Genomic DNA, 25,425 nt, shown 5'->3' with positions numbered 1-25,425 from the left:
AATAAAGGTCAAAGTATCTTCAGGAAGCATACTAAGCTTGGTGATATCCACAAACAACAAGGAAAGATGTCCAAGAGTGAAAGTCTCTCCTGGAAGCCGCAGGGAGATGAAGACAGGGATGTGGGTCTGTGCAGGCACACACAGCAGGGGCAGGGGGACAGAAAGGCTGCTCTGCCAAAACTCACAAGCTTGAACATTGCAGCTTCACAGGCCAGTTGAGCCCATGAAGAACCATTACTGCAAACAGAAGAGTGGTTTGGGTTTTCATCTGCCAGCCTGGGCACAGGGAGATCATGTTACATGTGGCATTGGGGGGAAGGGAGAGAAAATACAAATCATTCTCAGTCCAGTGAAAGGAGCAAGAGCTGTGCAGCTGGCTGCAGTGCAAGCAAGTCCTACCAGCACTAGTTATTGCTTTGGGTCAAGAGATCATACCATTTCAGCCTGCCTCCTGACTTCTGCTCCATTCCAGCTGCTTTCCTCTTGCTTTAGTGCCTGCCTGCAGGAGCAACTAGCTTTCTGGAAAAAATCCAAACACAGGAGAGGTTACATGTGCCTGAGGGAAGCAACAACACAAGGTGGGTCACTGATTAGTCTAGAAGCATTCGAGCAGGGTCAACACCTACTGACAAAACAACAGATAAATACACACATACACACTACGCAGAAGAAGGATTTACTCATATGGGAGAGCCAGAAGCTCAGGTGTGCTTGGGGTTCCTGGAATCTGCATCTCTGGGGAGCTGGCAGCTACTTCATCTGAAGCAAACATGGTCAGGGACCTGCAGTGCCTGAGATCTGACACGTTATCCTTCTTCCAGGAAAGGCTGCTGTAGCACCTGTGCTGGTAGGGACCAACACAGCCCCTCTCTCCTCATCCCACATCCAGCCTGGGGACTCCAGCTCTTTCAGGCACCCCAAATCACAGTGTCCCATATTAGACAGCCAAGGCAATGTCACTGCCACAGGCTGGTCAATCTTCTTATGCAAATGAACTCAGGGTAATTGGGACAGTTACAATGAGTCCCTGACAATGTTTGCCTTTGTGCACACCAGTGGTAAATACAGACTGAGCTGCTTTCTAAGGATGGGGTGAGGGGAGAACTGCATCCAGGGACAGCAGCTCAGCCTCTCACAGGGATGATGAGGAAGTAAGTGCTGTTTAAACACAAGAACATTCTCAAAAACGTGGATCTGGTAGCAAGGAAAGAGGCAGATGCTGCAAATGAAAGTCACTGGCTCTAAGTACCAAAAATACTCTGGGAAGCATAGCCACTGTGGCAGATCTGTGGAGCTGTCCCCCTGCATTCCGACCCTCATTTCACAGAGCATTCATCCCACTAAGGATCTCAGCCCACAAGAGTCAGAGCTCCCACCCGAGCCATGACTAGACATGGCACAAACACCCCAGCCAGAACAATTGCTGGCAGTCTCCAGGCTGCAAGAGCTCAGTGGCTGGTCGGGCTCAGTCACCCCTGCACTGACAGCTTTGCTTCAGCCTCATGAGTCTCATATATAAGCCCTACTTTTGTTGTAGCCCTCCAGGGCCCATTGCAGCAGCCATGGAAGAAACCTAAACAAAAAGCAATCGCCCCCTGAAATCCTGTCATGCAAACAAGACTCTTCCCACCCATTGCCACAAGGTCTGAAAAGAGAGGGACTGAACACCCCCCACCCACCCCTGCCTGGTGGTCTTTTTGTCTCATGACCTTCCCCACACAAATACAACTCCACAACAATATGACAGGCAACATAATGAGCCAGTGCTGGCTTTCCCAGCCCTTCAAGGCAAGCTGGGGAGGGAAGGGGGGGAGCTAGGGAGAGCTGAAAGGAGCTGGGGATGAAGAACAGATAGGATGGGCAAGGAAATACCAAGCAGTGCTTTAATTTCTACCTCTACAGTCCCGTGAGTGAGGATAAAAGTAGTTTTAATGAAAGAAACAAAATAAATGTCATCTCAAATGGCACATGGAAATACCAGCCAGTGCAATTTTCATACCAAAATAAATAAATATATAAATCCAACAATGCTTCTAAATGTTGTGAACATCTCCTGACATTCCCTTCAAGAATCTTACAAAATTGAGCCCTTTGCTGCAAACTCTGCTGGTTTTACTTGGCTATCTTTGAGATTTAAAGTCTGAGAGGAATTAGATACTAGGATTTCCCACTAGACTGGGAGAAGACTTTTTTCAACTGCTGTAGCTGTAGAAAGCACCAACACACATGGAAACCCTCCCTGGTGTGGTTGCTTCAAAGCACAAAAAGTTTCTGCCAGTCTGTTCTGAATGTAGAAAAAGAGTCATCACCTGTGCTACTGACAGACAGGAGCAATTGTGCCTCCAGGCCCCAGATTGCCCTTGCAAAGTAACAGATACCTTTTGGTTACTGCAGGACACCTTTGGGAAAGAGCAGCAAGAGTTTCCCAGGACTTCTCACGAGCAGATCAGGAGACCAACCAGGTAAGGGAAAACTCTTTAATGTTCTGAAATGCCATGGGACAGTCCCATACTCTCTGTGCAGATGCAAGAAAAATACAGACTCCATGGGAAAGCAAACCCAATAAAACAAAATGAAATATAATCTCTCAGAATTTTGATCCAGTCAGCTTAGCAGGGCCTTCAGCTATGCTTCAGGGCACTGGAAATACACACCAAGTACCTTTACAAAGAAAGAAGGCTGCGCTTTTGCCACAAGCTAAGATCTGTGTCCCATGAAATCCTGGCAGCTGAGGCAGTAGCAGAAAGCAAAGCCACGGGAAAGCACTTGTGTGATTTACAGACACATTAGCCACCTGGGGAGCATGACACACTAAGAAATGACATCTCAACTACTCCTGCCAGCGCCCCCACTATGCTGTTATCATTATCACAGCCTTGATTAAAGGCCTGTGACCACACAGTGGAAACCACCTGACCAGGTGTGAAATCACCTCCATGGGATGGTACAGCTGATGTAAACAGACAGAAAGTCTCCTTGAGGGCCATGTGCAGCAGCTGGGTGCAGGAGACCTCTCTCAAAACCAGCACACAGCCTGATGTTCTGGTCAGAGGTCATGGAGCTGCAACTGACCCTTGCCCATGTCCTGACACGAACTGGAAGAGCAGCAGCACCAAGCTTACACACAACTGGCAAAGTTCCCACAGCAAGGATACTGTCTCCTGTCAATCCACTCCAGCCTTAATCCTCCATGGAAAGATCCCATCAGCACTGTGCTAAGAGGCAATCTTTCAGGCCAGACGTTAACAATTAATGATAGCGAAGATGACAGAAGAAGGGACAGATGGAGAACAGATATAACCATGCCCTGCTCATCACACTGAGTGACTTGGAGGAGCCAGACAGGAGATATACAGATAGGAGTTTTAGTTGTGGTTAGCGCTCAGTAAAGTACTGCACATCAGCAGGCTTAGGATAGCTAGAAAGCAAGCCCATGTCATCACCCTCTTCTCTCAGCATTTCTATGCTGGAAGAGCTCACTGCATAGAAAAATGTTCATTGTAGCAACTAAGGAAGTACAACAGACTGGTTGCTTAGCTGAGATTAATTATTGTCCTATTTTATTACATGAAAAAATTAATTATACTATACATTAGTCTTTATTATGTCAATTAAAATTATATAGCCATTTTAATTGACTGGTATTGCTTGCTCCAATTCTCAACTCTACAGAGTTTGGAGGCAGCTATAGTAAAAATTATTTCAGAAACTGCCAGCTGGTGTCACCAGAAGAAGCAGGTCCCAGTGAGTAGCTTCTCCATTCCCTCTTCCCTCCACAGGCCTTGTGGTCCTGGTCTCAGACAAGCTGAAGTGAGAATTCCTCCTACACCAAGGAAAAGGGACATTCTAAATAACTTTGATCTGTGGTGGGGGGCTGATGGGGAAGGTGGGAAATTTCTTGAGGTAATTTTCAGTCCTCTACATTTCACCATTCCTTCCCTCTTGAGCCCCATGAGCTGCGTGCAGGGCTGTGAGCTCAGGCAGCCCAAGCAATGCCAGCCAGAGCTCAGTGGCACCAGAGGAGCTCAGTGACACCAGAGCTCGGTGGCACAGAGCTGGTGGTTACAGTCGCCTGGCCGAAGTGTCCACAGTGCAATGCTGCTTTCTGCAGCCCCAAGGAGTAAGTGGTACCCCAAACTGCCAAATACCTCCAGATGCCACTGAATTAATGGACTTGAGAAAAGACTCATGAGAACATTATTTGGGAGACTAAGCCTCCAGAAGAAAAGCAGCTGAGGTTTGCCTGCGTATTTGCTGATGTCCTTCCAGGAAACACAGCAGGATTTTTACAAGTTTAAAGAGGTGTTTACACTAACCCAGAGCAGGCTGCAAATCCCTGCAATCACAACTAGCCAGCTTCAGAGCCAAGACATTGTAACCAGGCACCCCTGATTGTCTCTGGGGGAGTTTTTGTCAAATGCCACAATGAAAGAAAGGGCATGGAAGTGCCACCCACACTCTCAGCCTCTCCACACTGGTGCTTCACCCTGGTTCTAGTCTATGCCCACACAGCAAATCTGGCTCTTTCAATGGCCTTCTCAGAAACACAGCAAACCACAGTCATTTCTTCAGGCTGCAAAACTGAGACACTGTTCAGTGGCATGTTCACCCTGGCACACATCTCTGTGAGAACAGACCAGGCAGAGGTGGATGCAGTACCCACAGAGCTGCACACTATGACAGCAGTGGCAGACTTTTCCCAGCCAAACTCTGCTGTGCTGAAATCACCCGTATCTGGAGGGTTGGTGGCCAAGGAAGACACAAGTAAAAGATTTTTTGCCTGACATGAAGGATGCTGGCTGGTAGCAAGGCTTGGATGCAGCACTTCACCTTAGAAAATATTAAAATAAATCATAAAAGTCTCAGGGGAAGAGATCATTTGAGCCTAGATATTTCTTTCACCTTGCCACAACTTTATGGTGCGTATCACAATATTCTCCCTGCATATTTGCTACTGCCCCTCCAGCCCAGGCTTGTGGAAGTGATGAAAAGCTGTACTTGTCTCACAGTGCTAAAGGGAAAAACAAGAAGCACCAACATTTTCAGAGTGTAGCCTTGCAGCATCTGAGGGATCATCACAACGTCATGGGGTTGTAAAATGCAATTTATCCCACAAATGCTCTGCCATGGAAGCTTCCTTTAATGAAACCCTCAGCAAAAGAAACTGAGTATTTTAATGTCTGCATGCTAATAGAAACACTGTAAAATTAAAATCAGTCGAAGTCCTTCCCCTTCTGAAACCAGCAACGAAATTAGCATGGGGCCTGAAGGAAGCAAGCAAGGCCCCTTTGGAGAGGCCAGGATTTCATTTTGTGTTTAAAACCCCACAGTGGCAAATCTGTACTTATTATAATGACCCACCAACTCTTTTTAGTCCTCTGTATCCTTCAATGAAAATCCTAATATATGAAAAATTATCTACTAAAACTTGGCTTTTCCTGAAAAATAATATCTGAGCAGATCTCCAAAGACAGCTATTTCTATGGACACCATAAATTTGACTGCATTGTTTTGCTTTCAGATATCATTGCATTTCCCATTTTCACAGCTTCCTTGGAATAATATTTGATACAGAAAAAGTTTAAGTGATACTCAAAGACAACAGAACAGCCAACCCTCAGAAACCACAGGGACTCTCAATTTATATTGCTTTTGTAACAAATACAGCCAGAGCTGCAGAATTCCAAGTAAGAGATCCTCAGGAGGCTTAAAAATTCAAGCAAACCATTGCCATGCAACATTAAATGCATTCATTTTTATGAGCATCAAATTCCACCTATTAACAGATCAGTCGTCCTCTGCAGCTACCAATTTACATATCCAGCCTGCAAGCTGCCAAGGGGCCAGTGCACACAAAATACATGAATACATTAAATCTGAAAAAGGAAACTAATGTCCATTATAACTCAACTTAATAATCATGTTTTCTTTAGGAGCAGCAGCAGAGCCCGTGCCTGACAACCATGCACCCTGCAAAGGCACCCCCCAGGTGCCAAGAAGCACTGAGCCTTCTGGTTTGAGACTGTAAGTGTGCAGCACACAGCATTCACAAATTAATTACATTCAAGCCCTGTACAAAGAGGGAATTCCTTGGAGTCCCCTTCTTAACAAGTCACTAAACCCCTTGCTATTGTATGTGGACTAAATTCAAAGGCCTGAGCCTCACTGTGGAAGACAGTTTATCTGAATATACATTAAAACCCTGGAACACTTTGTCAGGCTTTTGCCAAGCTAGGTAGTATTACCATCTTTAATGTAACAGCACTTTTGATCTTCTAACAGCCAGAGCAGTGCTGGTACATCTATTATTCCTCCTGGAACAGAACCGCGGCCTGGTGTCACACCTACAATTCACTCTTTGTGCACAGCTGTCTAGAAACAGGTGTAAGACGGAGCTTCTCAGCAGACTGTACCCCTTCCATCACCTCTCCAGTGCCCAATCCAGCACCAATTACAGCTATGGCAAGGAAAAAGTCTTCTGGTTCAAGCTTCTTGAAAACGAAACTGCGTGCTGCAGGCAGAAGGATGGACTCTTCTAAACTGCTGCTCCTTTTTTCAACTGGGCACCACACAGGTAGAAAACACCTTGAGGAATTAGTGGCAATCCCACAATAAAATGGATTAAATTCCTTGTTTAGGTCTGCAGTACACAGTTCCCCATTGTAACAGAATATGATCACTGATCTCCTTATTCCATTTTCCCACCTGTGAAACTAAATGAGCTGATACTGGAGAATGAGCTTTGAAGTCCTGGAAGAGGAAAGGCTATTGCAGTGCTAAATAAGGCCAATTCCCCCACAGCCACTGTGGTGATACATGCAAAAACCCTGGGGTGCAGAAGAATCAGCCTCTGAAGGATACTAAAAAGCTCAGACAAAAGATGAAAGAAACTAAACATGGCAAATTAATACTGCTTGGAACACTTACTGAGCAGAAATCCTTCCCAGAAATGACAGAACTGCAGTTACCAATCAGGGACTCTTGGTCCAGGCTGTTAGGCAAAGCCCACATCTCCCAAGAGATTTGACTGCCAGGCTTACTCAAAGTCATCTCACAGGCATCAACTACAGCAATATCTTGGAAAGCAAGGGCAGGAGATGTTAGTTGAGCAGTGGGGAAGAAGGAAACACTATTGTTTATTCACAGGTCTTATTACTCGAACTTGTTGCTTCCATCAGATGTCACAGTGATAAGTACCTGTTTAAGAAAAAGTCAGGAATGAGAGCAAAACCACCCCCCTGCAGCTAATCCAATTAAGATACAGAATAAAGTTGTAGAGGTTAATCAGATCTGAACCACTGGGTTTCTGCTGCTGTTTAGTGACATATCTGGTGAGCGACACCAGTGAGAGGAAGGCCAGGCAGAAACACCAACGACCCAGGTCAGCCCCAGGACACAAGAGCTGCTCCTCCCTTTTCTGCTCCATCAGGCAGAAAAGAGAGCAGCACACTATAGGGCAGCCCCGAGGGAGGGCTGCTGGGCTCAGAGCTTGACTGTCCCCTTAAGCCTTATCAGGTGCCAGGACAGTGTGACTGATGGGCTGTGTTAGACACCCCTTACAGCAGAGACCAAGGGTATGCCCAACAGGTGTTGCTGAACTGGGGTTTGCACTGAAGCAGCTCCACCAGTGTCAGAGGGACAGGGTTTAGTGCTGACATGGGAATGCTGCTCCACTCACACCCAGGTTATCCTGCCTACCGCCTGGCCTTAAGCCCTGACTTAAACCTACCTTGCAAAACTGGGCACTTTGCTTTCCCCAGCTCAAGCCTTCCTATACAGTCAGATCTGCTCTGCCTTTCTCCCTCTTCCTCCCTTTAGGGCAAAAAAAGCCTGTGGCCTCAGCCCTATTGCTGAGACCAGCATCTGCACCTTGGTGGTAGCAACTTGCTATCCCCACCACCACACCCCTGGGGGCATTCAGCATGGAGGGATGGACCTGCTCTGGAGAGTGACCTCTGCTTTGGCTCAGCGGACTGGGCTCAAGCACAGAGGAGCACATTCAGTGGGGAGAGGAAGAAACTTTTTCCATATCCATTTCTTCTGGGCAGGGACTGCACTTGGACCAGAAATTTATCTTTCTCCTGGACAATACATGCCAGCCTTTCAGGAAGACAGATGGAGCAGGCACTCCAGTGGGATGACAGAACTGTAGTGACTGCAAGACGATGATGAAAGGTCTGTAAGCACCATTCCGACAGTGATGTCAGTCTCTCTGGTTGCCAGAAATATTGTTTCAGGCAAATGATTCCTAATCCAGTGACCATCATCTTTCCCCCTTGAAGCGAAATGGGTCTCTTGATACCATTCTACCACACTAGACTTTGCTAACCTCCTCTAATAAACTGTTTCTCTTTCTTGCTAAATTCTTTAATATGAAGACAGTGACTGCCATTGTTTATCAGTTTCTCAAAAGAACTAAGATCTCTAACCCTCAAAATCAGAACTTCGGCTCTTCCTGAAGGAAGTTTTATCCTTTCTTCATAGACGTGAAACTTTATAGCAATAATCCATGAAACCTGTCATGAGAACAACTACATTTTCATACTTTGGACTTAAACCACAGAACATTTCAGATCAAAAATAGCTTCCTTTTCCACTGTCTGCTAAATCTGGGAGGGAGGTGAAAATCCCCAAGGACTTGATTTGATGCGTGAAAACCAGAATTCTATAGCAGTGATTATACACACACATTTATTTTAGGTTAATAATAGCTCTGCAATAATACTTAGCTTTGTGGAGAAAACTAAAGCTGGGATAGACCCATGCTGGCTGGTGCTCTGGTACTGAGTACCATGACAACTCAAACACATCCATTAGAAAGAGAATAAATAAATAGTTTTTAAAAATACCATCACATCACTGTTTTCCTGCTTTTAAGATGATTTCTCTTTTAAGTTCCAAATACCTGCTCCCGTATCAGCAATCATGACAAGTATCTGGGCTAAACTGATAGATCCTAAGAAAGGACAACAGGAATCAGCAAGGCACAGCTTTGGCTCTAACAAAGAGTTAAACATCCAGTATTAGGGGCTACTGAGTAATGCAGGAGTGATGGGACCAAAGGAGGGTTACCTTAGTAATTTGATTAAGGGAGAAGAACAGCCACTCATTCCCTCCCTCCGAACTGGTGTCAGATGACACAGGCTGGATCATCTATACAATGTTGATAAGTGGGAAACATCCGTGCTCTGACGTCAACATCACAGCCGGCACACACAGAGCATCCCCACCACAGGAGACAGGTCCTGAGCAGGATTGACTCTGCCTGATAACATCAGAAAAACAACTTGGTGCTCCCACTGGGAAAGAGCTCATTTAGCTACATCTGACAAGCAAAGAATGACCGCAGAAAGACTACAGCACTCACACCGCAGAGAGCATCTTTCCTTGAATGAACTGCCACGGCTCAGTGTAATTCAGGCTGGTTTAGACTACAAGAAACCATCCAATGCAGCCTTGTGTCAAACCTCCACCCACCCATCAGCTACATAATTAATAAGGATGAACGAGAACATTATCCTAAGCTGGTATTCAGAGCCTCGGTGATCGGTAAAGCTTGTTATACTCTGTTCAGCTTTGGAAGCCATCAAAAAAACTTCACACATTGCACTACATGCTTGGTCATTAAATACAGGCTTATAAACCCATAAAGTCACTGTTGTTTGCAAGTGTGGAGCATTTTTTTGCATTTTCTTGTTTGTTTTGCAGTAGGCACAAAAGTTTTCACAGTTTTATTACTCTACATTTTCAAATAACAGCCTGGAGCTTCCAGTCAGCTGGAACTGCATAAGGCCCAGAAAATTCTTTTCAGGACTGTTCACTAGGTTCATAAATCAGCAGCTGGGAAATGACTTTCTGGCTCTTCTTGGCCACTAGTACCAATGCTAAAGATCCCATAAATCAATGCAGCAATGGCAACTCTCAGCTCATGGGACACAGAGGGAATAAAAATGGAAAATACTATTTCAGATACATTAAAACAATTCTTTGGAGGGAATTTTGGCTATCGTTACCCTGGGAGAAGCCATCCAGAGCACCGGTCTTGTTGAAGGGGACTTGGGTTATTTTGGTATATTTAGTATGAATATTTAGTATGTCAAAGGCACATCCTGCACACAACTCATATGCTGAAGACCTGCCCAAACAGTTCCCAGGGCTAGCAAGTCCAAGTGGGATAAAGCAAACTTACAGCTTAATAAAAATTCTTCATTTTATTTAAGTCGGAAGGAAGTTATTCTTTCAGGCATGGTCTTCAGGCACAGCTCAGAAACCAAGGACAGCAGCAGCAGCAGGACTATCTCACATGCTCTTCACAGCAGTCTCTCCCAAAAGAGCTGCCTAAATACACAAATCAATGCAAAAATAAACACTTCCCAAGACCCAAATACTATTGTCAGAGGACACATGAAAGAAAAATGTTTGTGCCTTCCCTGTTGACAGGGAGGAGAACAACCCAGAGACATAAATCCTGTGATAGGACTGTGTGCAAAAGCAATTCCTGTATCAGCAACCAAGAGGGAGTAGCTGAGGGAAGAGGCGGAAGTTCAAACACAAGAAGGAACCACAGTAAACACTTTGATTTTCCTCCCCAGTGCAAATGATAAGGCTAAAAACCAACATTATTCCATGGACGCCACTCCCTGCAGTGAGAAAAGATGCTCAAGTCCCAATTCCCCTTATTTCTCACTGTGAGGGTAAACGTGAGAGGAGTGGCAAGAAGACAAGCATCTGGCTCTGTCTCAAAGCCAAGGGGCCAAACTAAAAACCCACTTTGCTCTCTAAATTCCTTAGGGTACACCCCATTCTGATACCATCCCAGCAAAACACACAGTTTATGTCAGACACATAAAGGATCCAGGGCAATTGGCACACTTGTTTTCTAGTGCTCTGTTAGACCACGTCAGAGCACTCAGGATCACGTCCTCTAATAGTTTTTGTAACACTTCCAGTTTTTCACCTTCCATAATATTAATCCTTTCTCTGCCAAGAGGCAAACAAGGCTACATCTCACTGGCTGCAGGCTGTCATCAACAAGCACTTCCACTACAATTGTACATCACAAACAAGTATGCTACACAAACCAGGGACTCCACCATCACTGGTACCTATTCGTGAAAGATCTCTGAGGCAGTATTTCCCCAGGGAACGCTGCCATGAAGAAGTGCATGAGACCAGAGGTTTGATGATAGTCCCAAACAGCTCTGCCTCCAGCTGTCTCATTCATCTTTTCCTCATGCAACTCAGGAGACTCGAGAGTATTTGCTACTTACAAAGTACGTCAAGTATCAAAGAACATGAAGAACTGTTCCTAGGGGTAAGATTGATCTTGCTTGTTTAACATCAGTTTCATACATCATTACTCTTCTCACCAACAACACAGGGTCACTGCAGATAGCTGTTCCTAAGCAACAGGAAGGTATACCAAGAACACATAAATTCTCTCTGTTTTGCTAGTGTGGGGTTTTACTTTTAAAGTTGAAAGAATTGAAGGTCCAAGTGAGACTCAAAGGGATCACAAACATTCAGGACTTTCATGGCACTTTTCATCAAGACTTATTGTCTCCAGTGAACAGAATATTCTCCATGTCACCCTGAGCAACCAAATTTGGGTTGACGCCACCGCTCAGGAGACAGAGAAAGGGAAAGAAGTGACTGTCCCAAGTGCTACAGCTTGAACAGGCAAACACTGCAAGGTTTGAATCACACAAAAATCCAGGGCATTCAGAGATCAGTTTTCCTCAGTGGTCTGTATGTACAATGGTGCAGGAAAACAGCCATCAACTGAATCCCATCAGCTTTGTCTTCATGGTGTGTTGGTACCAAACTGATTTCAGACCAACACATAGCACAACACCTAGTGAGAAGGCAGAAAGATCACAGCTTCCTTGGCCGCTATCAAACACTCCCACAGCTGCATTTAATTTGCAAATGTGCCCCAGTACTTTTGCACTGATAGCAAATACCAGAAAGCAATGGGGACATCATACTTTCTACTGCAGAGGAGGAACATTTGTTTTCTAGGTCTGGTAGAGAGTAACTTTAAAAGTCCTGTACGTGTTACAGGCATAAGTGATGATGGTGTAGAAAAGCACCTCCAAACTGTTTCCACTCACTAAGCAGCTGGCTTGTTCCTCTGGAGATGAGATGACCTCTTCCCCTTCTCTGTCATGACAGCACACAGCCACAGAGTACAATGCACCAGCTGATATGCAAAACAGCATCAATCCACTCTGTGTTTATGGCTTTTTCTCCCTTTTCTTTTTAAACACGCAGGCTTAAATGTTTTTATTGCTTCAGTGATTTTCTATGTGCAAGACAGGATTTGAGAACAATGCATTAGCAAGGATCTATGTGCCTAAACCCCATCCCGCACATTCAGCTGAAACGGAGAGTGGAGATTCCAAAGCCTCCCGCTGCAGCTGGGATCAGGAAGCAGCAGAGATACACAGCTCTGGACACAGTTCAGTGTCCCTCTTGAACACTGCACTCCAATGCACAGGTTTCTAGGCTCAGACGTGGAAGGTACACAAATGCATAAGAAATAGGAAGCCTCCTGAGGCTTTTTATAAATCCACAGACATCAAGCTGCCAGTAACTCACGAGCCGTGTAAGAATGACTCAGCCTCCATGTGTTTTTTGCTGTGCTTGTTATGACTCCTTGAAACATTTCAGGAAATACCTACTATTACTGGTACAAGTTTAACAGTGCTGTGTTTGCTATGCTGCCAACATATTGATTCATATTGATGGCTTCTACTCCCAACTTTTTGCACTAGTCAAAGTCAACAGTCTATGTACAGGCTGGTGGGATTGGAGAGAGGTATGTCCAAAAAGCCAGGGAAAGGAGAAATGGGGTAGCTGATCACAAATCTTTCATGCTGCAGGGAAGGTGTAAATACAATCTCAGATCCACACTCATCTTAAGGGCTGGCTGATGCTCGGTGTACAGAGGAATTAGAAGACTAAGGAGGAACTTAGGGCATTTTTGCTGTTCATCTTGCAAGAGGTGAGAAGATCATTAATGACCTCTGTGTGGCTTTTTCATGCTGAGCCATCACTCTAGGGTATCGTGGCTAAAAGCCAAATCTGGGTATAAGCCTTGAAGTACTGGGAAATTGCCATTCACTGTAATAACATGGGGAATGGACACAGGCTAATCTAGGCATGGTAGAAGACATTATCCTGCAGAGCAAATAGTCTCCTGGCCATATATTTCCTGCCCAATGCCTCAGTTTCCCTCCTTGCCTGAGGGAAGGATAAATTCCCCTCCCCTCTTTCCCAGGTGCTGCGGCATTCAAAATAGCCTCTGGCAGGTGACAGTGATGAGCTGATAATCCAGAGAGCATCAGCAAACCAATCTCCATCAGCAAAAACAGATCCTCTCCTACCACCCCCTTCTTCCTTTTAAATCTGTCCATAGGGCAATGAATTTGAAGGGAATCTTTTTTTTCCCCCAACCCCATAACCCAAAGTAGAGGAGTCGAAGGGTTAATGCTGCATGACAAAGGTCAGCCCAGTTTGGGAGAGAGGAGAAAAGGAAGCATTGTGGCCACAGACAGCAGCTCGCTGTGACCACAACATCACTTGAGAAATGTAAAGTGATGGTGTTGCTCAGAGAAAAGGCCTGAGAGCCTGGCCTAAGTCTCAGGGCTTTATCACTCACAAAAGCCCAGCCCCTGGAATCATTAATCGTGTGCTCCATGGCTGGGTGCCTCAAAGAACAGCAGATGACACATGCCCAGCTGCTATTACCGCCTCTCCTCAAGGTAGCTGGGCAGAGGCAGGTGCACTCCCAGTGCCCTCTGCTCGAGACTAATATATTCTCCCTCCTTGTCCTCTGCCTTTTATCTCCTCCAACAGCCCATGCTGACAACTGTAAATGAGATTAGACTTCAAGGCGTGGGGCAGATGCAGAACTCCCTCTGTGCATTGCCAAGAGACCCTTGTAGCTTTTAAAATGTCTCCCCTTTACAATGTGCAGCTTGGCAGAGGGGGAGATGGGGGCTCATTTCTTGTCATGCTTTCAGAAGCGTCTGATATGGCAGACAAGGCAGACACTGGTTTAGCGCCTGGATGTTAATCTGTTATCACCATGGACAGTCTTCCCACCAGCACCTCTGATTCCCCAGTTTTAGCAGATGAAGTAACAAATCGACTATTTCCTAATCCCAGTTCCCATAGCCTCCTCTTTGTGGCACCGCTCCATTTGAATGTGGACATATGTCCTGACGAACACTAAAAAGGCAGCTACAGTCCAAAACGGAGGCAAGGACTTGAAGTTTGCATTCAACTGTGGGTTCAACTACCCTGTCTGTACTGCTGCTATCACCACCACCATGTCCTATGCAGTTTGTCCTGTGCCTGTTCCCAGCGATCCAACAAACCAGCAGTGAAACACAAAGTTGTTAGTCAGAGAATGAGGTGAAATCTCAAGACACAAACCACTGCCTACAGCTCAGCCAGATCTGCCTGGAGAGGTCTTGCAGCCACAGCTGGCAGGGGCTTGCCAGCAACAATAGGCAGGGAAATTTTTCAAAGTGAAGGGTCATGTTTAGCTCAACACTGCCCCAGTAAACAAACTGGAATTTCTTTTACAGTGTGGGAAATAGCTCTGCCTGCCTGTGCTAAAGGCTATCCAGAGAAAAGGGACAGTTAACATAAAATATCATTAAGTTCAAAACAATTCCCTTTCTCAGTTACCACCAACCATGATAATAGCTGGCCAATTTTATGGATTGCTCTGCAATTTCAATCGTGCAGGAACCAGCCCTGGATTTAAGGCAGCTGCAAAGTCAGCATATTTTAAAGCATATTTTAATGTTTTATGAGACTATGGCAGAGCAGGTTCAGCTGCACCCACTGCTGGTAGTGTTAGCAATTGAACTTTTCCTGGCAAGTGCATAGCTATCTCTACAGCCTTGTTTCTGAGCTCAAGTTTTCCATTAACAGCCTACACAGACTTGGTAACTTGGCATCTCTCTGCATTCCCCATAAACTCTGTTCATCTGTTACCATCACACCCACATACAAGTCTCAGGAAGGAATCTAGGATTTCTAAAGCAGCTGCAACAAAAACATAGCTTGCATTGACAAACAACAGGATCCAGGTGCTGAGCCAGTGAGGCCAGTCTTTTTGGAGAGTTTTGTGTGTGTCTATTTAAAACAAGTTTGTTGTCATGACTACAAACTAAGGTATAGGTGAGAAGAAGTGAGAACTCCAAGATGAGGGCTGATAATTCTAATTCACCCTCAAAATCTCAGCAGCCATGGGGATGGGGAAACACAGATGGTACAAGTTCTTGGCATCTAACAAGGCTACAGCCACCTTCAGAGGGGAGGTCTGTTCTAAGAACAAACACTGTCCCCTCCCAGACAGCCCCTTTCACCTAGCCCAGCCAAGGGCTGGATAACGCAGATGAGCTGCAGTCATTGCCAAAGCAGGGGCACTGGGGACATGGAGGCAAAGAACCACACCCGTAGCCCTAAAGACAAAATAGCAAAGCAGGAACAGCCACTCGGGACACTCATCTGCAGACTCACTCTCCAACCATCAGGTAACTTGGCTTCAGCAAGGACAGGGAGATGTCAGCAGCTGCTCCTGGGATTGTTGCATTTTCAACTTTACCAGAAGATTAACAAAAAAATGGGGTTTTAGCTGCTGAAGAACAAATTAAGAAAACCCCAAGTGATTGCGAAGGGATGGAGAGAGGCAACGCCTTGCCCTGCTCAGAGCTCAGATTCTACACAGAGACAGCGTGGAGCACGCAGCGATGGTGCAGGCTCTGCAGAAGGTAGCAGATGCGGAGCTAATGTGTGTGTGGGGGTGGAGGGTGTTTATGAGCATAATAAATAAATGTATGAATCTCTATAAAAGTTCCCATATAAAAGTGAGTTAGAGCTGCCCGAGGGCCCTGGCCTCGTAATAAAAACCGCATCTCGCAAGCACAGTATGAGGCAGCAGCTGAACTGTAACTGTCTGGCTGCAGCACTGATGAGCTGCGAGTCTGCCTGTTCCCAAACTCTTGGGTGAAGTGCTGACCCCACTAAATACAGGAGGAATTCTGGTACTTGCTTTATTGTAGTCAGGATTTTGTCTGGGAGGGGCTTCTTTGAACCTCAAAGCATAGGAAGCAGTTCCGAGTCTGACTTTTGGTCAAATTTAAATTCCTTTACTTCTTAAAAAGAATCAATTTGCAAGTGGTTGAAGATCTTGGCTTGAGTCACTGACAATTTCCAGTGTGACAGATTAGAGCTTCATCAAAACAAATAGAAAATTCCTGCAGAAAACATGGTCAGTCACTCCTCTCTCCCAAAATAACCAAGCAAAAAGCACTGTTTTATGGCTGAGCAGCAATTTCCATCAAGAAGTCTTGAATTTTTAATTTATGATGGGGGGGATCATAAAAAAATTAATCAATAAAAAACCCCTTAAATTTTATATGTCTAAACAGAAATCTGCTGCTTTTTTGTCAGTAAACGTAAATAAAAGTTTTTAAAATATCTCCTCACATCAAAAAAAACCAAGAAAGCATTAATAATAATTTCTTTCTCTTCTCAAAGGCTGTGTGCATGTGTGCGTGTGCTGACCTCTCCTTCACAGTTTTCTGGGATGATGGAGTATAACAGCAACAAGGCACTTGCAGACTCCCAGCCTGTAAATTCCCAAGTGCTCTGACACTTTCTCCAGAGCCTTCTCTGGCTCTCCTGGGAGGTGGTGAGCCCAGAGGCCCATGTGTCTCAGCTGAGAGGGTGGCTCTCAAACCCCAGTCCCAGCCCACGAGTCACAAACACATACACACCTTGGGCCACCCATTTCTACTCCAAGTACACACCCAGCCAGCTCCTGACTCCCAGGAAGAGCTGCAACTGTTCCCAGTGTCAACACACAGGCTTTCTCTAGTTTTTAAGACTGTCCTCATGTTTCACATTATGCCAATCAGAGCTAAACAAAGTGCTCCCCTCTCCTCCTAGCATATTGCTGCTGGGAATAGCAACCTTGTTCCATGACAAACAGCACCTTGCAATTCCCTGCAGGACTAATTGCATTGCTTTGCTGATATAATGCTCCAGGAAGACGTCAGCTTAGCCCACAGGCAACATGGACATTATTGATTTATTCAGAACGTATAAGTAGTTGTCACAGGTTGCATTCTCTTTGATAATAAAGCCTTACAGACAAGGTTTAAAATTCAGCTGCAGCCCTAATTGAAACATAGCTAATTATTGAAGGTCTGCCTTTACAGCCTGTTCCATTGTTACTGGGCTAATGTTCTGTAAATCCAACTGTCAAACTCTCCCTTCCCTTACAAAGAATAAAAAAAGGGAAAAGAAAGAAAAAAAAAAAAAGGGAAAAAACCCCATCTACTATTCAAGCAAGTCCAGTGGGAAATTACAGATTCCTCTCTTTGAGCCTGAGGTAGCTACCAGCCAACAGCCCCATCCCACAAGGACTCAATGACTTCAAAGGATGCTTGTAGAATAAGACTCCAAATTAAGGCCAGTGTTGGAGACAGCAGAATTCAAAGTGGCTGGAACAAACATTCAGCCCAGACCACAAGCAATTTATTGTGCATCCAACTTTTCAGTGGCAGCATACCCTACGAGCCCCAGCGAATTCAAACACACCACACAATTTAGGTATGATCAACAACCATAATATCCAGCTCCCAGCCATCGGATGAGTGTTCCGCAGCCAAAATGCTGCAGTCCAGACACGTGGATTAGCAGTTGGTCATGGCTATACTGGGTATAAATGAGCACTCATCAGAACAGGCAGCCCCAGTTAATCGCTGAATGATAACAGGACCCCCAGAGTACCGAGGACATCCTTTTGCAGGCTGCACCACAGCTTTTGGCTTTGTAGTTCAGCCAGACACAGAAACAAGATTAGCACCTCATAAAGAAGGGATGAAATCCCATCCGAACATTAATGCCAGGAGGATGCTGGCGTCAGAGCAAGCTCCCTTACAGAAGGTGACATTTACATGCACACAGCAGCACAAAAGTTTATGACATCAAGAGAGTGCTGCAGTTTAGAAGCAAGTCAACCCTAGATTAATCTTTCAATTTATAGTTGCTACACATTTCAACCTGGCAGATGGAAGTGATACCACAAAGCAAATGTGTCAGTTAAAGCAGCTAAAAGCATAATTAACAAACTAGAACCCACAACCCAAAATCTCAGCAGCTGTAGCTTAGAGCTCTTCAAAACTGCACTGATTTCAGCCAGTTACAGATCCGACCCAAGTCATTTAGCTGACACAACCACAGTCTTTGGTACAGAAGCAGATTCTTTGCTAATCCTGTGCAAGTTTAAAGCAGCAGGTCCTCCCTGGATGATGTAACCCTGCAGAAGTCAGTTTAGCAGCTGTAGAACCATTTCAAAGAACACAGTGCTGGTTTCACAGGTCCTAGTCTTGCCTGCCTGAAAGAGTGGAAGATCCTTTAATCCTCAAGCGGGGACAGCACAACTGGCAGCAAACAGAGCACCTGCTGCAGTGCCTTGGTTCAGCCCCTGTGCTGCTAGGCATGGGCTCACTCCTGTCCCTGGCTACTCTGAAGAGGAACTGAAAGGCCCAAAGCAGCCATGATAATTATAACTTGCACACCATCATCCTGGGAACTGGGAGCAGGGAGCACATTACTCCTAGGCTGTATTTTAAATGCAGGGAAAAGCCAGTATAGAGGAAATTAACTGGAGGTTAGGCTCTTTGCTCACAAGACAGAGACAATATATCAGTTGTTCACATACCTGATCAAATAGGGCTTTCCAGTGCTGTGAGGCAATGCATAAGGGAGGAAAAAGAATAAAAAGAAGGTATGAGAGCAACGACATTAACATGCAGTAAACTGTAGAAGTATATTCTAACAGAGAAACAACCAAATGACTTAATGCCATTTCCAACATCCTTCTTCATCCCAGAATCACCTACCCTTCCAGAGGAGGATACAGGGGAACCTACCAAGCACAGGGAGAACAGTTTTAATTTACAAATCCAAATTAGGATGAACTCAAAACCTTCACGTGTTAATTCTGTTTTCTCCCACTCTGCCTACTTGCAGGCAAGCAAGGAAAAAAGGATTTTTCACTCACAGGGATCAAGAAAGCTCTGTGTAAATTGAGGGAAGGAAGGAATTAGCAATGTTTTTCCAGATCACTTGCTGAGATCCTGCGGCCCAACGCTGACCCATCAATTGCCTTGCTGGGTTGTCAGAGCCCTGTCTGCTGCCTGCTCCTGACTCTGGCTTGCTGCAGGCTCTTTGATAACCCATCAGTTCTCTGAATCACACATGTCCACATCTGAAAAACAGGTAATTCCTCTTGTGCAAGGTGGGAGGGTGGAAGGCTGGAGAGATCCCATTACAAGGATTTACCCCACATCTTTTTTTCTATCTGATCTGCCTTTAAAATGCTCTATAGGAGGAAGCTCCACTTCAATGCTCATAACCATGTGAACACTCCACAAGTCCTTGTCACTTGGAAACAGAAAAAATAAGCTGGCAACTGGCTGTGATTTATGCTTTGTAGAGAGACTGATGTCAAATGACCCAGACTTGCTGCCTCACTGTCCCACAGAAGAGGAAATTCCTAAAGAATTGTTTAAGGCTCATCTCATCTATCTTGGATTTAGGGGCCAGTTGAGAAGACATCAACTTCCTTGGGGCAGCACTGGTGTAAGCACTGGCTTGGGATCCCTGGAAACATTTGCACCTTCCCAGCTCCACCATCTGAAGTGCTGTTCAGTACATCTTGTTTCTGCCTCATTGACTTCCCAGAAAAATAAATTGAGTAAAACAACAAACATCAGACTCTTAGAAGCAAATGTTCTCACAGTCCTATTAGCAAAGCAGAAATCTGGTGAGGGGTTTACCTAGTCCTGGAAGAATATTTCTTTTCACATGGTAAGCAAATCTAAAGCAGAATTGACTGGAGAGACAGGGGGCTATCAGGCCACTGAATTCCTTTTCATTGGTTAAGTTGTTGTCTCCCCTCCTCCCCATGTCTCTCTTCATTTATAAGCTCCCATTTATCATCATAAATCAGCCCAGCACTTTAAACAGAACACTTTAGGACTGCCTGAATCCTGGCTTTGTGGAATGCTGCTCTGAGAGCTGCAATGACATCACAGCTGAGCTGTTACACACTGTCAAGACTGTGACAGCCAAACCTCCACTACGTTATATTTTTGTGGTTAATAACACATAAAGAACTGACCTCGTGTCAGTTCTTGCTGGCCAAGCCAAAGAATTTCCATCAAGCTTTCAGATGTAGTAATAACAACAACAAAAAATCAACCCTCAGTTGGGTCTCAGGGGGACACAGAGTAGAACAGAGCAGCTGGAATTTTCAGAGATGATGCTCTGTAGCCTGCTTGTTTCAGCAGGAAATCTTGGCGGACGAGGAGGGCATTTAGACCACTTCCTACTCTTCTGACTTGCAGATGATACATGATACCTGAGGCTTCTGTCACATCATCTATTGCCAGGTCTCAGCAGCTTCCCAGAACCAGTGTAGCTGCAGGCTTTAGTTTTGTTGATTATAGAAAACAAGGTACCAGAGTCAAATAACAATCCAAGTAATGGCGAGACACTGAGAGCTGGATCTGACCCAAGCTGTCCTACCTCAAGGTGAAGCAGCAAAGGCAGCAGTGGAACTGGGATGAGAATCTAGACTTCACCAGGGACAACTCCTGTCCCAGGAGCCCAATCCTGCCAGGCACTCAGCACTTCAGCATCTCCTGGGCCCCCTGGCAGGATTGAATTGCTGAATTGCTAAGGCTGCATTTGAGTAGAGACTGGAGTAACTCCAAGGGGCCCTCATGTATTTTCCCAACAGGAAATCTTTATTGTAGGACCATCCAGACAAGCACAAAATTTGTCAAAGAAAAGGTCATAGTCTGATGTAAGCAAGCACTGGGATTTGGAAACCTGGACTGAAAGCTCCTGGGAAGCCACCCTTCCCAAGTCAAAGCTACACATGCCCCTGAGTCAGGCATCTCCTCTTAGGATTGTCTGGCAGTGTTGTAGCAGAGGTCAAACTGCATCACACGCTCCCTCCTGACTGCATTGTGCTCAAAAATACAGACCGGGGAATGCAGCTCTAGCAAGCAACTGCACTTCCTCCGCTACCCTCTGGGAGGAAAATCCAACAGCAACCGAATTCTAGGTGATTCAGAAGGAAGGGCTGGGGGTGAAGAGGAGGCTCTGTCCCTAAGCATGCCTGGGCGGCTTCCTCCAGCAACGTCAAAAAGGTAGAGAGAGAGCCGAGGGGATGCACCATTGCTGGAGGCTCAGCTCCCAAGTGTTCTTTCACAGCGGTGCAAGACCCGAGCCAGAGCCCGCTTCAGAATGACATTTCGTATCTCTGCTTTATTTCTCACAGGCAGACGCAGACCCTGCACTTACCGCGGCAGACTGAGCAGACGCTTTGCGGTCCTCATCCCACCCGAGTTTGCTGGGAAGGAGAGCTGTGAGCAGTCCTGGGATGCACCAGGATTGCAGGATCTCTCACGTTCGCTCCCTTTCAGACAGGTGCACAGCGAGCCCCTGCCTCCGGGTCCGGCAGAACAACTGCCTCAGCTCTGCAGGCACTGTCACTCAGCATGGCAGGAGCACATTTGGAGTGCGCAGGACCCCTTCGCGTCCTTCTGGGCTGGCGGAGCAGAGACCCAGTGCCACGTTATCCCACCCTCACGTGCCATCAGAGCTTGGAGGGTGGAGAGAAGCCATCAGCCCTATCGAGCTGAGAAGAAAACTTACTCGGCTGTTTGTTGCTCGGGGGCTGGAAGGGGGAGCAGCTCCCGAGAGCGAGAGCATTTCACATCTGTCACCCTCCGGGTGGCTGTGACTCTGGAAAAGCTCTCTGTCCCCTGGAAGCCTCTCGAGCCAAGGCGTCAGCCCCTCTCCAGCCTCAGAGTAGTGTCCGTACGCAGTCCGCTGCCCCTGCCCGGCCAGCCGCAACCCGCCGGCATCTCCCTGCCGGACGCGGGCACTCAGCGAACCGGGAGACTGCCTGGGCCGCCGGGGCTTCCCGGGCCGGGGCAGGGAGGGACGGGAGCTGCGGCCCCGAGGACGGAGCCAGCCCGGCAGCTGCCGGAGCCGCAGACACCGCAGACACACCAGGGGTCGCGGATGGCGGCGGGGACGGCGGCTTTCCCTTGCCCCGCAGGGTCACCGGCCGCGCTCCTGTCCCCATCCCGGGCTTCAGCTATGAATAGCTTGAGCCGATTAACCCGGCCCGGCGGAGAGCGGGAAGATATCGAGCAAAGGAAACTTACATCCTCTGCGGCCATAGGTAGGACATCCTCGGAGTCCAGCACCTCGATTTCTTCCGCCTCCGAGCTGGCAGCCACAGCAGGGGAAGAGCTGGCGTGAGGCTCCGGCAGCCTGTCTCCCATGCTTGGAAACGGTCCCCCTCCAGCCCCCGCCCCCCCTTCTCCCCAGATCCTTAAAGAAATTAAACCTAGCTGCTGCTTGGCAAACTTTCAAGCGCAGCCGAGCCTGCCTTCATGATTCCCGCAGGCGGGAGGGGAGGAAATCCTCCATCCAGGGAACATCCAATTAGCGCGGGTAGCGCCGGCGGGCGGCATCCCGGCAGCCGAGCTCTGGCCGGGGCAGTGACCCCTCCCCGCCTCCCGCCCCTGCGGCCGGGCGGTGCCCCCGAGCCGGGCACGGCCGGCGCCTCCCCCGAGCCATCGCCCGGGGACAGGGGTCCGCCCTTCCCGGCGCGGGGGAGCCCCGAGAGCTCTCGGAGGCAGGGAGCGGAGCTGCGGCACGTCCGAGGATGCGGGCTGGGCGGCGGCGGGGGGAGCAGCGCCGGGTTGCTCCTGCCCGTGGCCGGCACCGGCTCCCAGGGGGCGACCCGCGGAGGCTCGGCCGCGGCCGGCACCGGGAAGCCCCTGTGGAGCGACCCGGCCGGTTCTAGCCCTGCCCTCCTGTCCGCGGGCAGGTGACCAGACGTGCCGGTTCATCGGGGCTCTCTGCAGGCAACTTCTGCGTCTCAGTCTCACCGTGAAGGGCTGGTGTGGGGTTTTACATCTTTACCATAATTACTTCTTCCTAAGTGTCAGGATGGGAAACTTAACCATCTGGAGCCTGGATTAGGAACCTGAGGAATGCCTTGACTGCCGGCAAAAATCCAGCAGTTTTAGCTTCTTCCAATCAAGTATAGAAATAGCAGGTTGGCAGGGGGGAAGGGCGAGCAGAGCCAGGCTGATCCACATGGTGCCAGTGCCTCTGCTTTCTGCTAAAAGCCAGGCAGAGCACAGAGTCAGGGCACAGAGTGGACCACAGGCCATGTTTTCTTGATGCAAAGGTCGAGTACCAGGTCAAACACACCTCAGCCACGAGTACAGAACCAAGCTGGAAGTCACTCTTTTCTCTACAATTTGTTTAAAAACCAACGAACCACGACAACAAAAATTAAAATAAACCCAGCTAGAATACCTCTGAAAAAGGAGCAACATCTTCCATACTGCAGTAGCAGCGCATACAGCAGAGAAGTAAAACCAGGACCCTTGGACCCGAACAGCGGAACTTTGCTACCTCAGGATTCAAATAAGAAAATGACAACAAAATAAAAGCTCTTCTGGGGTCTTCGGTGCAACTGATGAACAGGAGGACTTCTGTCCCCTTAATGACATCAGTGAAACAGAGCAGACCTGCACATTTACAGGCAATTCCTTCAGCCATTTCTCACTGATCTAGAGCCTGTCCATCCTGCTCTCCTGAAGCATAAGAACAGGATACCAAATCCAGCACTTCTGGGAACCACTAAAACACTTCACTCATACAACACCACTCCTGCAAAAATATTCCAGGCACTAAACAGCAATTATAAAAACAATCTCTTTTTGACTGAAAAACTAAACCTCATCAAAACTTCAAAACAGATGGATAAGCAAAAATATGCGATCCCAACAGAAAGAAACAGCAGTCATTTAAAGATGTCTGTAGGGAGGAGGGAAGCAAGTTTTTAAAGTAAAGAGAGAATAAATGAGCTGAATTTCAGGGGTAACAGGTTCCATGCAGTTGGGGACTGTGTCATCTCTGATTCCAGATGCTAGTGAGAAAATGCCAACTGTGAAGTCTAACATGAATGCTATCAACAGCAGGGAGAACCCCACAAATCCCTTACCTTAACACCAAACTCCCACTAAGTTGGGAAATTGCTGAAAAATTACAAGTTAATTTTTCTCCTTTAAGGACTATTTTTCACTAGTGGTGATGATAGGGGCTTTTGGTTTTGGTTTTTTTTCCAGGAAAATATCTCTGCACATTGCATATATGAGTTAGTACTGTGCTATAATTGTCACAGAAAGGAAATTAACAGTATTCTAATGAGGAGTTTTGTTACAGACAAATTATCATCTTGCAAATGTGTGAGAGCCTCTTAATTTAGAATGTCATTTCTCCCCACTGCATACCCTGGTGACTCTACCTTGGAAGACAGTAATTGCTAGAGAAACTGGGGAGCTGTGGGCCACCCCAGAGCAGATGCAGACAGAACATGGAAGGGCTTCAGAAGAAACATAGACAGAAAGGACTTGAGACAATAAACCCCATTTTCAATAAATCCATTTTCACATTCATTCATGTAGGCAACTTTTATATTCCAAATACTGCAAAACAAAAATGTAGATACATGTCCTCCCCGCACTGCAAGTGGCTCAAAAGGCCAGCTCATGAATATGCAATAAAACACCCCCAAAGTAGGGACCCAGCCAACATGTGTTAGCTAAGCCCTCTGGAACAAATCTAAATAGTTTGTTCACAGGTCCTTTCTCTACCCAAAGTAGCCCCAAAGGGTTTTTACCTAACTTCCCAACTCTGACAATTGGAACTATGTGGAGCAACCTACCCAGCTTGATTTCTGTATCAGCACTTAGCCAGCTGGCCAGACTTGGAAGGCAACTTCTGAAGGAAAATGCAGCATTTTAGATCAAAACCCCAAAATGCTTCACACAAGCACAACCTTAGGAGGAAATCAGATAGCTCATACACAGTTGGGACTGGATCAGACCTGTCAGATTAACCCCTTCAGACTCATGAAAATGGCTAAAAACCTCCAAGGACCACAGATGGTTTGAGACTAGGGCTTAAACTCAAGTCCGAAAGGTAACAGTGGCAAATTACTCTTTGAGCATCACTGATACTCCCTGTGCTGGGACAACACAAACTTACCTATTAGAATCAATATGAATTAGACCATATGTGCGGCCTTTTGGCTTCTCCCTGATTCATGGGTACTCTCCCTCTGAAGAGAAAAAATAGTGGCAAAAAATAAAGTCCAACCTCTTATGTGATTTCTAACTTGTGTTGAAACATCATCCTCCTGACCCTCTCTATTCCCCATGTTACACTTAGAACTTTCCAGTAGCTGTTATTGGTTGCAGCTGGTCAAATTGTCTTTTTTCTTATAGCTGG

The 25,425-nt window shown here is 46.6% G+C and overlaps 1 protein-coding gene across 4 annotated transcripts in view; it reads right to left on the bottom strand.

Annotated features, from left to right (window-relative positions):
* Positions 1-22,405, bottom strand: part of RHBDL3 (rhomboid like 3) — a 60,141-nt gene extending 37,736 nt beyond the window's left edge. For 2 of the 4 annotated variants that reach the window (XM_085077302.1, XM_085077304.1), the window contains exon 1: positions 22,278-22,405. In XM_085077302.1, the coding sequence (XP_084933428.1) occupies positions 22,278-22,397 (120 nt within the window). In that variant the 5' untranslated portion in view covers positions 22,398-22,405. Of the gene's footprint in view, positions 1-435; positions 540-18,751; positions 18,776-22,277 lie in introns of those variants that run through there. The other 2 variants (XM_085077301.1, XM_085077303.1) reach the window with 2 other exon arrangements.
* Between the last annotated feature and the right edge of the window lie 3,020 nt (positions 22,406-25,425).

This window comes from Lichenostomus cassidix, chromosome 18, assembly GCF_008360975.1.
Source record: "Lichenostomus cassidix isolate B80296 chromosome 18, HeHo_3.0, whole genome shotgun sequence".
In the NCBI taxonomy this organism is placed as follows: domain Eukaryota; kingdom Metazoa; phylum Chordata; class Aves; order Passeriformes; family Meliphagidae; genus Lichenostomus; species Lichenostomus cassidix.
This window is presented reverse-complemented; position numbering and strand designations above follow the sequence as displayed.